Source organism: Haemorhous mexicanus, chromosome 20 (genome assembly GCF_027477595.1).
Source record: "Haemorhous mexicanus isolate bHaeMex1 chromosome 20, bHaeMex1.pri, whole genome shotgun sequence".
NCBI lineage: Eukaryota > Metazoa > Chordata > Aves > Passeriformes > Fringillidae > Haemorhous > Haemorhous mexicanus.
Genome location: NC_082360.1, coordinates 9,076,970 through 9,090,802, shown reverse-complemented (window position 1 = coordinate 9,090,802; position 13,833 = coordinate 9,076,970). Strand labels below are relative to the sequence as shown.

Here is a 13,833-nt window from a genome sequence, read left to right as displayed (position 1 = left end):
CCTCAAGAAAATAGTTATTTTAACCTGATTTTATGAGCATCCTTAAGAGAAAAGGTTCTTGTGAAGATATACATGAAAATTAAGTTCCCCAACTTAAATTGCCAGTGATAGCATCGCCATTAGTGGAAAAGGGGGGTCCATATTCACACTTCCACTTTGTTTTGAGGATTTTCATTACCTGAAACACTGTGGGCAACTGCAACTCAACCAATTTCAGCCAAGAGCAACCACCAGCCCACAGAGAGAAGCCCCAGATCCCTTGTTGGACAAATAACTTTCCCAAGGAGCAGGAAACAAAATACATGGAACACTCTTCCTTTTTGTCCATAGATTACCAAACTCCTGTAGTATTTTCCAGTGTGGTTTAGTCCATAGTGCAAATGGACTCCAAGGAATTCTGAAAGAAACTAACACTGAAAAACTGCTGACAAGGCACTCTGAGGGTGAGTTTTGTACTCGTGACACGCTCAAGAGTACCCATGTTTGAAATCTCCTGCTGCAATAGTCTTAAAAATAACCCGCTGTGGTTTGATTAAAATGTACTGAATGTATAAAAAAATGAACTTTGAGCCAGAGATTCCAAACAAAATGGAAAGAAGTGGCCAAAATATTTCAGTGGCATCAAAGAAACTTTTTCTGGTGACGCTCATAAAACCTGTGTTCAGTGTAATAGATCACAGGCCTCTTGGAACGCTTGGGTTGGAACAGCACAGACAACTGGACAAGAATCTCAGAATCCAAAGGAAAAAATGAAATCAAGAGCTACAAATGATGAAGAAAGGGATGCCTGTAGAAGGAACACGCAAGCCCACAGCCACAAGAGAATGCAGTGCAATACCACCACACAGAAGACAACCATGAGGATAAAAATCACCTTTTTTCTCCAGTTTTCTTATCATCTCCTCAGACTCTTTTTGTTTCTTTAGGTAGTTGGACTTCAGCACATCTATTTCATCATTTTTTCTATCCAAAATCTGCAGAGAAAACTCAGAATATTTTAAAACAAGTCCAAAATATTCCCAACTACAACCAGTGCACAAGATACCTGGTCTGCAAGAAGTCCCCAGGTCATGCAGGATTAAGTGATTGAAACTAAATCATTTTTCCAGCTACAACTGCCAAGCCATAAACAAAGAACTGGTTTAGACAAATGTAGGAAAAAGCAGATTAAAAAAGGAGTTTCATGTTTTAAGGTGAGTTTTTTTTTGTTTTCCTTTAAACCTGGGCAAACCCAGTGCTGCTTTTGTTGAGTTTGGAAGTTTCATGGTGCTACTGCTGCAAACAGAAAAGATTTCCATACTTATGTTGCCTAACAGTATTTAAAAGCATCTAAAATTCTCTGGAGATTCAAGAAATATTTAAATAAGTTGGTGAAACTTCATTACAGTCTTTTGTGCTTCACCAATTCAAATTCCTCACATGGATCCTAAGGAACAATGGACTGGAACAGAGCAAGTACAGGAGGGTAACTACACCCACATTTCTGTACAGGCTGAGTTTGGAAATAAAAAAGCTTGAATATTTGCACACTTTGAGATAGTATTTTAATTTAAACTTTGTGTTTAAGATAAAGATTAAAGTCGCAGAAATTTTATAACAGTGCCCCAAATCTCTTATCAAACAGAAGCTTTCATCTTAAAACAATATTACTCCATCTGCAATAAACGTTTTGTGTCTTTAAAGATTAATACGACACTATTTAACCTTTTCTAAAATATCCAACGTTATTAAACGACTTCAAAAGACGGAATTCTAACATCAATTAGGAAGGGATGACAACTCAAGGGATGAGAAAGCATTTAAACTATTTCTTATTCTCACAAAGCTGTTTCCTTTAGACTCTCAGCTTTGCTCGCTGCTTCTGCTCCAAGGCCTTGAGAACAGATGAGCCAAATATGCACCTGACCAAATATTAACATCCTCTCAGGAGGCTTTGATGTGTCACAGAGTTGTGTCAACCAACTTCCTCCAAGGCTGTGACTCAGGCTTTAGGAAACAAAGCAGAGGCACCGAGTGATGCCGAGCTTCCAGCGGGATCGGGATCCCGTCCCCGGGCTCAGAGCCCTGCCAGGGGCACCTGGCATCTCCCAGGACTTCACCCCACCTCTAAAACATGGGACTGAAGGTCACAGCATGGTCTGGGGTGGGTATGATCCTCCCAGGAGGGGTGTAATGTGACACAGTAAAGACAAACCCAGCGAGCTGGAGCCCCGTTAGTGCCGCAAGAATTCAGAGCGCATAAACTTTAAAAATGCAGCAATGTAAATCAAGGGGTGACTGGTGACCTGCCTCTGCTCTAAGACAGTGTCAAAACAGAGACAGGACAGCAAGCACTGCTGCTGGGTGAGCCTAAATACATATGATATACCTGTGGGTTTTCCTACTGTCATATTTTGCATTTTGTCCATGAAAAATTAATTTTGTTCACATTCCTCTCTAACAGGAATGTTTTCTCTCTAACAGAAAAATCACGAGTTTATGATTTCCCACAGAAGTTGTTATGCTGGTAAAATAGATTGTCTTGTTCTAACAAACAATTTGCCTTGTATTTTCGTCTCCTTTCTGCAAGTGCTTTCCCCTTCCTAAGTAAAATATTCTGCATTCCTCTCAGTTTATGCCAACTGTTACCTACAATTTGACTTCCACTGAACATTAATTGCAATTGTGAAGGAGCTAAACAACTGATAAATATTTATGATAACTGTAGTCTCTATTATTGTTTAATACACTGCTTTTGGAAAAAAGTACAAACACTTCTTACCTTTTGAACATCAGCATCGTGCTTCTGTTGTAATTTCAGTTTTTCTTCATGAAATTTACCTTCTGCTATTTTCATTTTCATTTCCAGCTTTAAAAGCAAAACAGAATAGATACATGATTTAAATAAAGAATAAATTACACAAATGACCTTTTCACAACTTTTTAATAATTCATTTATGTCTTTCAGAAGGCAATGGGAAGTCACCAACAAAGAAATCTTATGAAAAAATCTATATTCAGTTTCTCAACATTTTCATATTTATTCGATACAATTGTTACCAAAGATGTCATCCTACAACATTTCTTCAGAAAAATGGATTTGTAGGATGTTTTAGTTGGCAACAAGCACAAGTGCTACTGCCCAGAACAAGTTATCATCCTTAATTTAAATAAACACTTAGGAATAAAACTTTAATATTTCTGTTAATACACCAAGTTTGGTAAACTCATTTTCATTTCTTCAGGCAGGTGTTACATTTACACAAAGAATGTCCTTTAGCCCAGATGCACATTTGTTTTTGCTTGTTTTCTATTATTCACGGAGTTCACATTATAAACACATTTCCTTTTAAAGGTGACTTATGATGGGATTAAGGATTGGATCACTGAAATACATTTCCTGTTCTGCCTGTGTTTGTTCAAAGCTGTACTTGAACCCCTCCAACACAAAAATACTCTGCCAATTCTTACTCAGAGTCTAAGTTTCCATCTTTCAAGTATCTTTGAATCTCCTGTGTGCTTTGGGAACGCCGTTGAAGGCGGTCCTCAGGACAGCTATGAGAGGAATTTCAATCTCTCAGGCTTTTCTAGAAACCAAAAGTGACACCTTGAGTTCAGACTCAGGCTGTTCCACTCCTACATGTATTAACAGACTCTGTTCAGAAAGCAAAGTGGACTGAAAAGCTTCTCCAGAGGACAGACCCTGATCCCCCTCGCTTTAGAAAGGGAGCACCAAACCCCCTGCAGGAGATGACTCAAAGTGGTCTTTGGCCAACAGGAAGCTTTGTGTTTGACTTTTGGGTGTTCTGAAAAGTGCTGAGGTCCCCCCACCTCGAGGCTGGACACTGCTCTCCCATCACCACCCAGCCACTTCCAGCTCCCACATTTTTATTTAGCTCAACTCAGAACCTGGTTTGTAATATCCCACCTCACAAACTCCACAGGAATTAACGGCATTATTCATTCTGCCTTTATTTTCCATGCCCCTGACTCATCAAAAGTTACCATTCAAGCATGAGTCTTTACCTCACACAGACCAACACTAAACACAGTACAGATTATTCATTTTTATATGACTCATTTGTCTTACAGGTTTGTTGGGACTTGAAAACATCACAACATTATCGTGACTTGAAAAGGTGAGCTACAGAAACCCAACTCAACTCAAAAATCCTCTGCAGGAAACACAGAAGGCTCCTCAAGAAGAGAAAAGAGAAGGAAGTGCAGAAAATTGTTTCATTTTCTGAACTCATCAACTGCTGAGTTGTACCCAACAACCCCTTATTACACCACAGATAAAGAAATCCATCTCCCAACTGTTTGCACACAGATTTATGCAAATTAATGGAGGAGGAGAAAAAAATTAGGTTGACAATTAATCCAAAGAAAATAAATCATATTCCCAGCTGTCAGCCAACACTTTTATCTTCCCAAAATAGGCATTATGATAAAAGTGCATCTTCTCTCCATGAAATCTACACATATGTATATATGAAAAGAAATATATGCATATAGTGCTGCAACAAAGTGACATTACAGAAGAAAATCTTAGTACCAGGTGATGAATAAGTGTTGATTTAATAAAAAGAGCACAGTAATCCACTCCCAGATAGACAGCTTGTGAACATGCCATAAATAAATATGAAGGCCTCGTAAAAACACAAATACCAGAAACTAAATATGAAAGAGACTCCAATCTACTTGAATTACATTAAAAGCTTATGAATGACTGAGGCACAGCTACTGCCCTCACACAGCTACTAAATCCACCAAAATTACATTTAACACTCATTAATAATGTCAGAATGTCTTGGCTGATGGAAATGAATCCTTGGTGGTTTCTATCAGCCAAGAGCTGGTCTAGGTTTTGTTATTCTGTACACTGAAACAATACAAAAATAAATCAGAATCTAGAATTTCACTCAGATTAAAGATGGACATACATATTTTCAAGTGCTCCTGATGGACATACATATTTTCAAGTGATCCTGATTTTCAAGTGCTCCTGATTGTTCTCAGCCACAGCATGTTTTCCCCAAGGATGACAACAGAATTCCCTGTACTTGAAGCCGGTTCCCACTTCTCATTAATCTTTCCCTTAGCACCACCCTTGCACTTGCACCAGTTCCCATCAATTTTAGCTCATTAATTCATTACACCCCTTCCACCAGAACAGCCATCTCTTAAAATGTCACAGTTCTGGGACTGCTTTCCAAAAGGAGAGGCTAATTGCAACCAAACAACTGGAAAAATGTGTCCAAGATACAGAGATCAGCCCTTAATGAATGCAACCACTGTAATAACACAGTAGGTTGCTTTTCCTCTGAATATTAGAAATAAAATTATAAAAAAATAGGTGAAAAATCACAAAGTCCAACTCCTCATCAGGTGAGGGCTAGAAAGGGGACAACTTGAAGATCCTCAACTTCTATAAACTTCATTAAGTTTCAGCACCCCAGGCACTTTTCTGCCCCATGTGCTTCATTCCTAATTTTTAGGAATCATTGCTTTGCTCACACATCTTCAGCTCCACAATCTGAGATAAAATTTTCTAATTTTATCTCTACATATAAAGAAATATGAGAAGTCCCATATTAAAGTGTCTGAAATTCAACAGTTGATGTGCATATGAAGTTTTCAGCTGGTGTTGAGAGGACAAGCTGTGTTTGTACTGAGTAACTGGTCAAAAAAAAAAATTAAAAATCTCCAACTTAAATTTTGTAATGGTCCATAGTTCCAACTCCACATACAACTTCATCATAACTTCTGGAAGTGTTAATTTGAGCATTTGCTGTACAAATAGTGATGTATTGGTTTAAAAATCCAACACTCAATTTCTCGAGCGGAAAACTGCTGGAGAAGCCAGAAAACATGAGGACAATGCCACAGTGTCCTATAGCAAAGCCTGGAGGACTGGTTTCATTTCCAAAGCTGCTTTTTGACCCACCCTCTCTCTGAGGCAGACTCCCAATCTCGCCGCATACGTCGATAAAAAATTGAGTCATGTAAACACGTTTTGTGCAGTGATCTCATGAAGGCTGGGGTGGAAGCAAAAGGGCTCAGCTCTCCCAGCTGGGAGTGAAATGCTTCCCCTTCCACTTGAAAGCTGAAGCCCATCATTAAATACTAATTCCAATCAAGGAATATCTTTCAAATTAAAGCCACACCAAACCGAGGTGGAGCCTGTCTGCAGATCCCAAATGTCAAATCTCAGCTTGTCCCAATTTCCTGTGGAACAGCTCTAGGTAACCACGTGTGCTGCTCTTCCACGCACTGCCCTCTGCACTTCAGCTTGACTTTATTTATTAAACACATATTAAGAAAGAAAATAACCTACAGCAGTACCAAAGAGCTTCACAAGTTTTGGAGAAACCAGATAAAACCAACTTTTCTAAGTCGTTCCCTGCATTAAACGCAATTTACGGCGCTCGCGCTCGTTGGTTTCAATATCTTTTATCACCAGTTAGGAGGCAGCAGAGAATATGAAATTTATGGCATGTTACCATTCAGACAAGGAAAAAAAGAAGTGTAGATATTTAGCTATAGTTGGGAAGTTTGCAACTATGTATGAAACGCAGCCATTGCTGTTGGCTGAACATCATTCCTTTGGATTTCTGTCATTGTTTATCCTCCTCACAAAGAGAATGAGGCAATTAAACCCTAAGGCCATGTAAACAATACTGATGTCAAACATCTGTGCTGTCCCTGTTATTTAAAGCCATGAAGGGTGGTAGCAACAGAGCTGCTTTTATGTGCCTAGTCACACTTTCTTCCTCATTAAAAAAAAAAAAACAAAACAAAAAAAAAAACACCACACCACCAAAACCAGCAAATAGTTACCTGAAAATGGGGTTTTGGGATTTCACTGTCCTGACCCCATAGCACAGCTCAGGTGATAGGAACATTTAATAACTGTCAGGCTTAAACTGACACAGCCTCATCTGCAACTGTCATAAATCTCCAGGGGATGGGGGAAAAGTGATCTCCCCTTTTTTCATGACAGAGGACAAACATTTATCTTGTCCCCATTTACAGAAATTTGTTGAAATATTGAAATACCTGGTTTAAAAGCAAATCAATAAGCGGGTTAACAATATGAATGCCTGAACTGCTGCCCACTTGTCTCCATTCCAGGGCTCACCCTCAGGCCAGGGGGGACATATCAGAGCTTTAACATCCCTCAGATTGGGGTTTTGGCTATTTGACAAAGCAGAACTTGCTGCTTGCCAGGTTTTTTTTGGTTTTTTTTTCCAAGCCTATGAATATGTGGGGGAGGGAGGGAGGGAGGAAGCGAGGAAGGGGGAGAAGGATGTAAACAATAAATGAGAACTTCAAAGTAAGAACTAACAATGCAGAACAATGACTTGTGCATCTTACAGTACACGACAAAAGTTATTTGTCTTGGTGTTCTGCAGCTGCTAAAAGGAATCAGTGCTCAGCACACAAAGCTTTGATATTTCCACAGAAGAAAAAGGTTTCTTAAAAAATATCAACAAACAAGTCAAACTTTCTACCAAATTGTGCTTACTCAATTTTCACATGCAGGGTTAAAATAATAAATATTGATAATTTATACAGTGTTTTAAACCATACAGGAAGGCCAAGACAGAAGAGACTGGACTTGCAAAACAGTCAAGATTTATTATAAATACACACTGACTTCAGACTAAGGTAATTTGGAACAGTGTATTTCACTTGATCATTAACAAGCTGTCTGGTCTCATTGTGTCATTTCTGTATCACACTGTACCCTCCAAAATTTTTAAGATTAGCTTTGAGGTATATTAATACTTTCCACATTTTACAAAAAAGACTCAGAGTATTTAAAAGAAAATCACTGGTGTGCAAAATGGGAAAAAAATTATATTTCATGACAATGTATTTGAAGAGAAATTTCTACAGTAAATGTAAATTTTAATAATATTGGAACTAATCTTCCATTTTCAAATGGAACAGCTGAAAACTTTGCACTCAGTTTACAGGATGTGCAAAAAATACTGTTCACTTCCCATTTCAGAAAATAAACAAACTTGTAACTACATTTTGAAACAATACATCATTAACCACTCCAATTACAGCACTGAACATCGTCAATGTTTTTGTCCAGTGCAATGACTGAGGTGAAATAAATGTCTTGGAAAGTCTCTGCTGCAAAGAGCTCAGGAAACCAGAGATGGACTGAAATAAAAACAGCATTAAACAAGTGGAACAGCCAGAAATTAGAATGTAAAAGCTCCCTGGCATTTTGCCCAGATTCAAAGGTCCCTCCACAAAAGTCCATGTTTATGATCTGGACTGGATTATTTGACCTGACAAACATTTATAATTCCCACCACATATCTACTCTTCTTTTTACTCTTCAAAAACAATACAATTGCTTTTTCCAGTTGCAATATTTTTACACATTAATAGGAAACGAGATATTCACTTAATTAAAAAATTAATATGACATTGCCCCATTCTTATAGCTATTAAAAATTAAAAGTTTTGTGCTAAATCAAATCTTCCCAGCTCCCCCCATCAAGGAAAATCTGACTTTTTAAATGACACTGAAATTAATAAACACTTGCTCGATACAGAGAAATAATTGAATGGACAATTGTTCTTATTCATATGTAAATGTCATTAGGCTCTTTCAAGAGAGAACAATGTATTTTTCATGGATTTCCATGCTGGGGGTGGTGGGAAGAAGAAGAAGAGAGGAGAAATGCAGCCAGCTCTGTATCCCAACAACTGTAATAAGTGGAAATGGTATTTGTGCTCTCAAGGATGTTTTCTCTGGCCAATGAACATCACATGGATATTAGCACTACAACATCTCCTGTTATTTAACAGCTTTATTTGCAGGGTCCCACTTCCACATGGAACCACTGGGAGACACTGACAGCAGCAAGGACCAAAAAGAGTTCAGGAGATGTTTAGAAATTAGGACAGCTTAGCCACAGCAGCATTAAAGGCAATTTTATAAAAGACAGCACAAAAATGCAAGAAGCTGTATCTGCAGTTGCCAGCACTGAGAACTGAACCCAGCTGAATCTGTGAGCATGCAGAAATCACAGAGCTTCCAGAGGGATTTAGGGGAATATGAATGTAATGAAAGGCAGCACGTGGGAATTTCATGGAGTTCTGCACAGGGCCCAGTCCAGTCAGTCAGTCTGAATACAGAGTCACCAACACTGACTTTTTCTCCTCAGTGTTTTTCCTCTCTTTTTTATTTTAGCTGCATTTTAGCAGCTACTGAACTTTTCATACTCATTTCAAGATCTCCTAAAGCAGCCACTAAAACTGTACTCCCACCTTCTTTTCACCAGCAGAAATAACAGTGCACAGCACCTACTTTTTCTAGTCAATGTCTTTTCTCCACTAAAAATCAGAATCTATACATGAAAAAAAAAGAAATCAAACTTTCTTCCTCTTTTTTTTTTTTTTTTAAGAGAGACACACTTTGAGATAGAAATTAATCATGCAGCAAAAGATTAATTCCCAGCTGCTTGGCAACCATCTGGACATTCTACTGGTTAAAACACTAGTTTGAATTGCTAACCTACCCCTTTGATCTTTCTCAATGTCTCCAGCCCATATGTGCAATAATTAAAGACATAGTTCACAAACTATTGCAAGAAAAATAAATAAATAACTGTACATGTACATCTAGATCTCCACAAGCAGCCTGACTGGTATCAGTAATTATAAATCAGCAGCCAGTTTATGAAAACATGTCTCATCTTGACATCCACTGTGTGTCTCACACCAGCCTAGCAATAAAATAAGGTTTGGGGTTTATTACATTACATTCTGAAGAGTTATCAAAGCAAGGCAGGATGTGACTTCCTCACCAGGAACACAACGGACAACTTGCACATGTTTCTGGGAGCAGGACATTAATCAGGCAGGAATTATGTTAGCAGCAGTCAAGAGTGCTGTGATTTTAAATATGAACGAGCAGATTCCTGCTCAGGACGATTGCTCAGTGGTGAGAATCAGTTTACAACTGGATTCTCCAGATAAATCACACCCTGCATTCAAAACAGACACAGGGGCTGTGGAGAAAAGGAGAAATTCAAATGAACCAGAAAATAGTTGTTGTCACTGCCTGGAATATTTTCAAGGGGAAATAAAACAGTGTTTTCAGAAGCAAGTTGTCACAAGAAAAAAAAGTTACAGAAAAGTGGAAATGACAATGAAAGGCATTATTATGTCATATCTGCCTTTTCTGGCCCCCTCATATGGGTCACACTTGTGTGAACAGTAAGCAACACACGTTCTTACATTTTAACAAGAATTAAAAACCAGAATTAAAAACCTTAACAATCTTTACCCTTGGAGATCAGCCTGACATTTATGAGCAGAAGCATGGTTTGGACAGTCCCCAGTGAACAGGATGACAAAAGAAGGGGAACAGCAAAGGAAGAGAACTGGAAGAACAGAGGGATACAAAGAAAAAATTCCAACACACAGAGCTCCAGTTATTGTAAGACTCAGTTTTTGGGCCCACTCAAATGCTTTCAGAAAGTTCATCAAAACCACTCTCCTCCTGCTATTAAAAAGCACAAACAGCCCCAGCACATCTAAGGAGGCTCCTTGAGCTGTATCCAGCTCTCCTGATTCCAAACACAGATGTTTCTATATCCATCCACCAAGATTTAAACTCTAGAGACAGACACAGACACGAGCACACACTTTTAATTCAATATATTACACAAAAGAACAATACTGATATATTTTTTTACTATCCTTGGAAGATATGAACAAAAATATTTCTTGTTAATGAGGAAAAAATATAAAATCCATGATGCAGCTAAAGACACAATAATGTTAATTTTGCAGTGGTTTAATTACAAGTCCTTGTTTTAGGATACTGTCTCCACATTGAGTTTGTTTATTGCTCATATTTGCCATAAATTTCATATATTTAAATACTTCACTACGAAACAGGGCAGTTAAGAGGAAGAAATCAAACCCAGCAGCACAATGCCCACTGATCACCATCTCCTAATTGCAGGGACTCTTATCTCCAAATGCTCTTCCCCTTCTCTCTTCCATGCTAACACCAGCCAGTGTTATTCACTCTCCCTCCCGAGTTTTACAACTTTCTTTCCTCCCTGCATTCCTTTCCCTACATTCTCTGTATGGTCCCTCTTGGGGGAAATCCATATCACAGCCCTCGTGCAATTTGCTCTGTTTCAAGTTATAATCTCCTGCCAGATAAGTGAGAAGCACAGTAAATCTGCTGCTTTCAACACCTTCAATCCAGAGCCCTTTTAGCCAGACCACAACTTAACCGTATCAGCACTGCAGATTTTATCTTCATGTAAATATAGCACTAGATCCCAACACTTCTGGTGCAGTAAAACCATATAAATGGCTTGATGATCTTTATAAACAAAATTTGTGTCATGCAGTCAAAGGGAGTGCTCATTCCCAAAATAAAAGGAGAAAAACAGAAATAAAGATTACAAAGATGAAGGTCCTAAATAGCTTTTTAAAAAGGCTGCATCCTAAAGATAAGGCTTCTTGAATCACAAACCCATAAAACACTCTTTGTTTTTCATCCTACTTCTGGTCCTTGATCCATGAAGATGCATTTTCAGGGAAAAAAAAAAAAAACAAACTACTTTTTCCCATTCTCCATGTTCCCTGTTATCTTACAGCACCTATCTCATCTCTCCTTCTCCTCATTCCCCAGCCCACACGACAAACTGGTGGAAGCTGTCCCTGGGGTGTTCTCCTGCAAACCCAGCCACTGCCTTCCCCACAGCTCCTCCTCCATTTCATCTGGGCTGCTTTAGTACACAAGAGGCTGGAAAAGCACCAGTGGCTCCAGTGTCCAAAGGCTTTATCACTGGGTTCCCAAAAATCAAACCAGAGGAGTGACAGGACTGATAAAGTCAACAAAAACATTGGAAACACTCAATGTTCTCAGTTAACTCCAGACAGATGAAGCTTCACAATTTATTGCATAAAGCATTGAGCTTGCCAGCTTGTCTGAAAAATAAATAAAGAGCTGGTATACAACTCAGGAGAAACTTATTCCAGGTATAACCTTCAACTGAAAAGTGAAAATTATTTCCAATATGCCTCTGATTTGTTTAGATTTCCTTTGTTGAGATAAGATAAATAAATATCTTTGCTTACAAAATAATGAAACAGAAGGAAATTGAGAAAAAATGCTAAGAATAAATAAGACTGACAAAATGAAAAATTAAGAAAGAGAACTTCTTTAAAGAAACAGCAGAATGTCTCAAAGTGATCTATCAGATAAACTAGCTGTTTGAGAAAGGTTAAAAGAAATCAGTTTATTAACATAGCTGATTTTATTTTCTCATTCCAGAAGAATTCCAAACCTGTATCTTAGCAATGGCACTGGAATCTGCTTTTCTGAAAATCACAAATCAGACTTCTCCTTTCCCCCTCCTCTGCCCCGTGGAGCTCTGGGTGACACAGGATGGCCAGAGGTGAAGTTCAAAGGGACTTTTTCCCTTTTTATCAAGACAGGCCAATCAGCCCATCTGTCGTGCTTTGCTGTCCTGCTGAACATGGACTTATTCCTGTTGGGTTGCTTCTCCCTTGTTTAAACCCACAATTTTTCAGTAATGACCATTTCCCAAATGGTTTAATCCATGCCAGAAGAATTTGGGAAGAGCTGACTGAAAGCCGCCGCCTGATGACATCGGCGTTCTCGCGGGGCTGTGATGTGGTTATCACTGCTCATGGCCATGTGTTCAGCATTACAGACTCTAAACAGGTGCAGGAATGCTTTATGAACAAAGGTCTAAAGGTTAAAAGCAAAAAACCCCACAGTTATCCTATTTTATGTTCTCCCCTTGTACTACAAAGAGGTTGAAAACAGTTAATGGTTCCCCCGGACCCTTTTGCACAGCACCATTGCTCTGTTAATACATTCACATCCTATAAATGAAAAGGACTTTATTCCTAATTGAGCTTCACAAACAAAATAAGAGGAAAACACATTTAAGTTTTCTCATTAATAGCACACACATGGTGATTGTGAAACACTGTCTGTAACCTTTCCAGTTCAAACCAGCCCACAGTCAAGCACCATGAGCAAAAAGTCCTGGATTTTTTACTGTGTGGCTTAGAGGATTTTTCCACTGAACTAGCAAAGTATTAACTGGGTAGATTTTGTAGCTCCTTGGCATGCATTCCTGTTTATTTAATTTGAAAATATTGTTTAAATGACAACACTGTGCTTTCAATTTATTTATTTCTTGGGCTATTTTCACATCTTATGAAACCTTGCCTCGTCCTGAGGCACTGGTGGTTTGAACATTGTCAATCAAGAACAGTCAACAGCAGAGCACAAAAGTGAAAGGCACATGGATCGTGCAGCTGCTCGTTTGAGCATCGAGTGAGGCAGCCAGGTAGCACCAGAAACCATTTCATACACATCCTTTCATTACCAACTGAAGGATCTGCCAGCCAGTCTTACCCTCCTCTGTACCTCTGCTAAAGATGTCTGCTGAATTGTCATGGAAGTAACTTTAGGGCAGTTCCAATCCATGTGCCCTTACAAGACACCAAGGAAATGAAAGAATGCTTTCCTGCTTTGCTGATGATGCCCTTTCCTCCCCAACTCAGACATGCTGGGGTACTTTGTGGGTTTAGGTAGGGAACTATGTTCATAGGTCTCAATTTTTCAAGAGCATATGGCTGAAATCAGAAATTTGGAAGAGAAACAGAGCAGAGTGCTGGATTTGGGGTTTTTGTTGGTTTTTTTTTATGATTGGTTGGTTGGGTTTGGGGCTCTATTAATCATTTTCCTAATGCACCTTGAGTTTCCTTTTCTGCCCATTAGTTCACTGTCTTTCAAAAAAAGAAATGTGTTAAATAAAA

General features: G+C 38.7%; 1 protein-coding gene across 7 annotated transcripts in view; it reads right to left on the bottom strand.

The window, feature by feature from the left end:
- CEP112 (centrosomal protein 112) overlaps window positions 1–13,833 on the bottom strand; it is a 162,119-nt gene that overhangs the window by 128,675 nt on the left and 19,611 nt on the right. For all 7 annotated transcript variants that reach the window (XM_059864085.1, XM_059864084.1, XM_059864088.1 and 4 more), the window contains 2 exons: window positions 2,762–2,848; window positions 875–974 (listed from right to left, as the gene is read on the bottom strand). In XM_059864085.1, coding sequence (XP_059720068.1) covers window positions 875–974; window positions 2,762–2,848 — 187 coding nt within the window. The remainder of the gene's footprint in view (window positions 1–874; window positions 975–2,761; window positions 2,849–13,833) is intronic.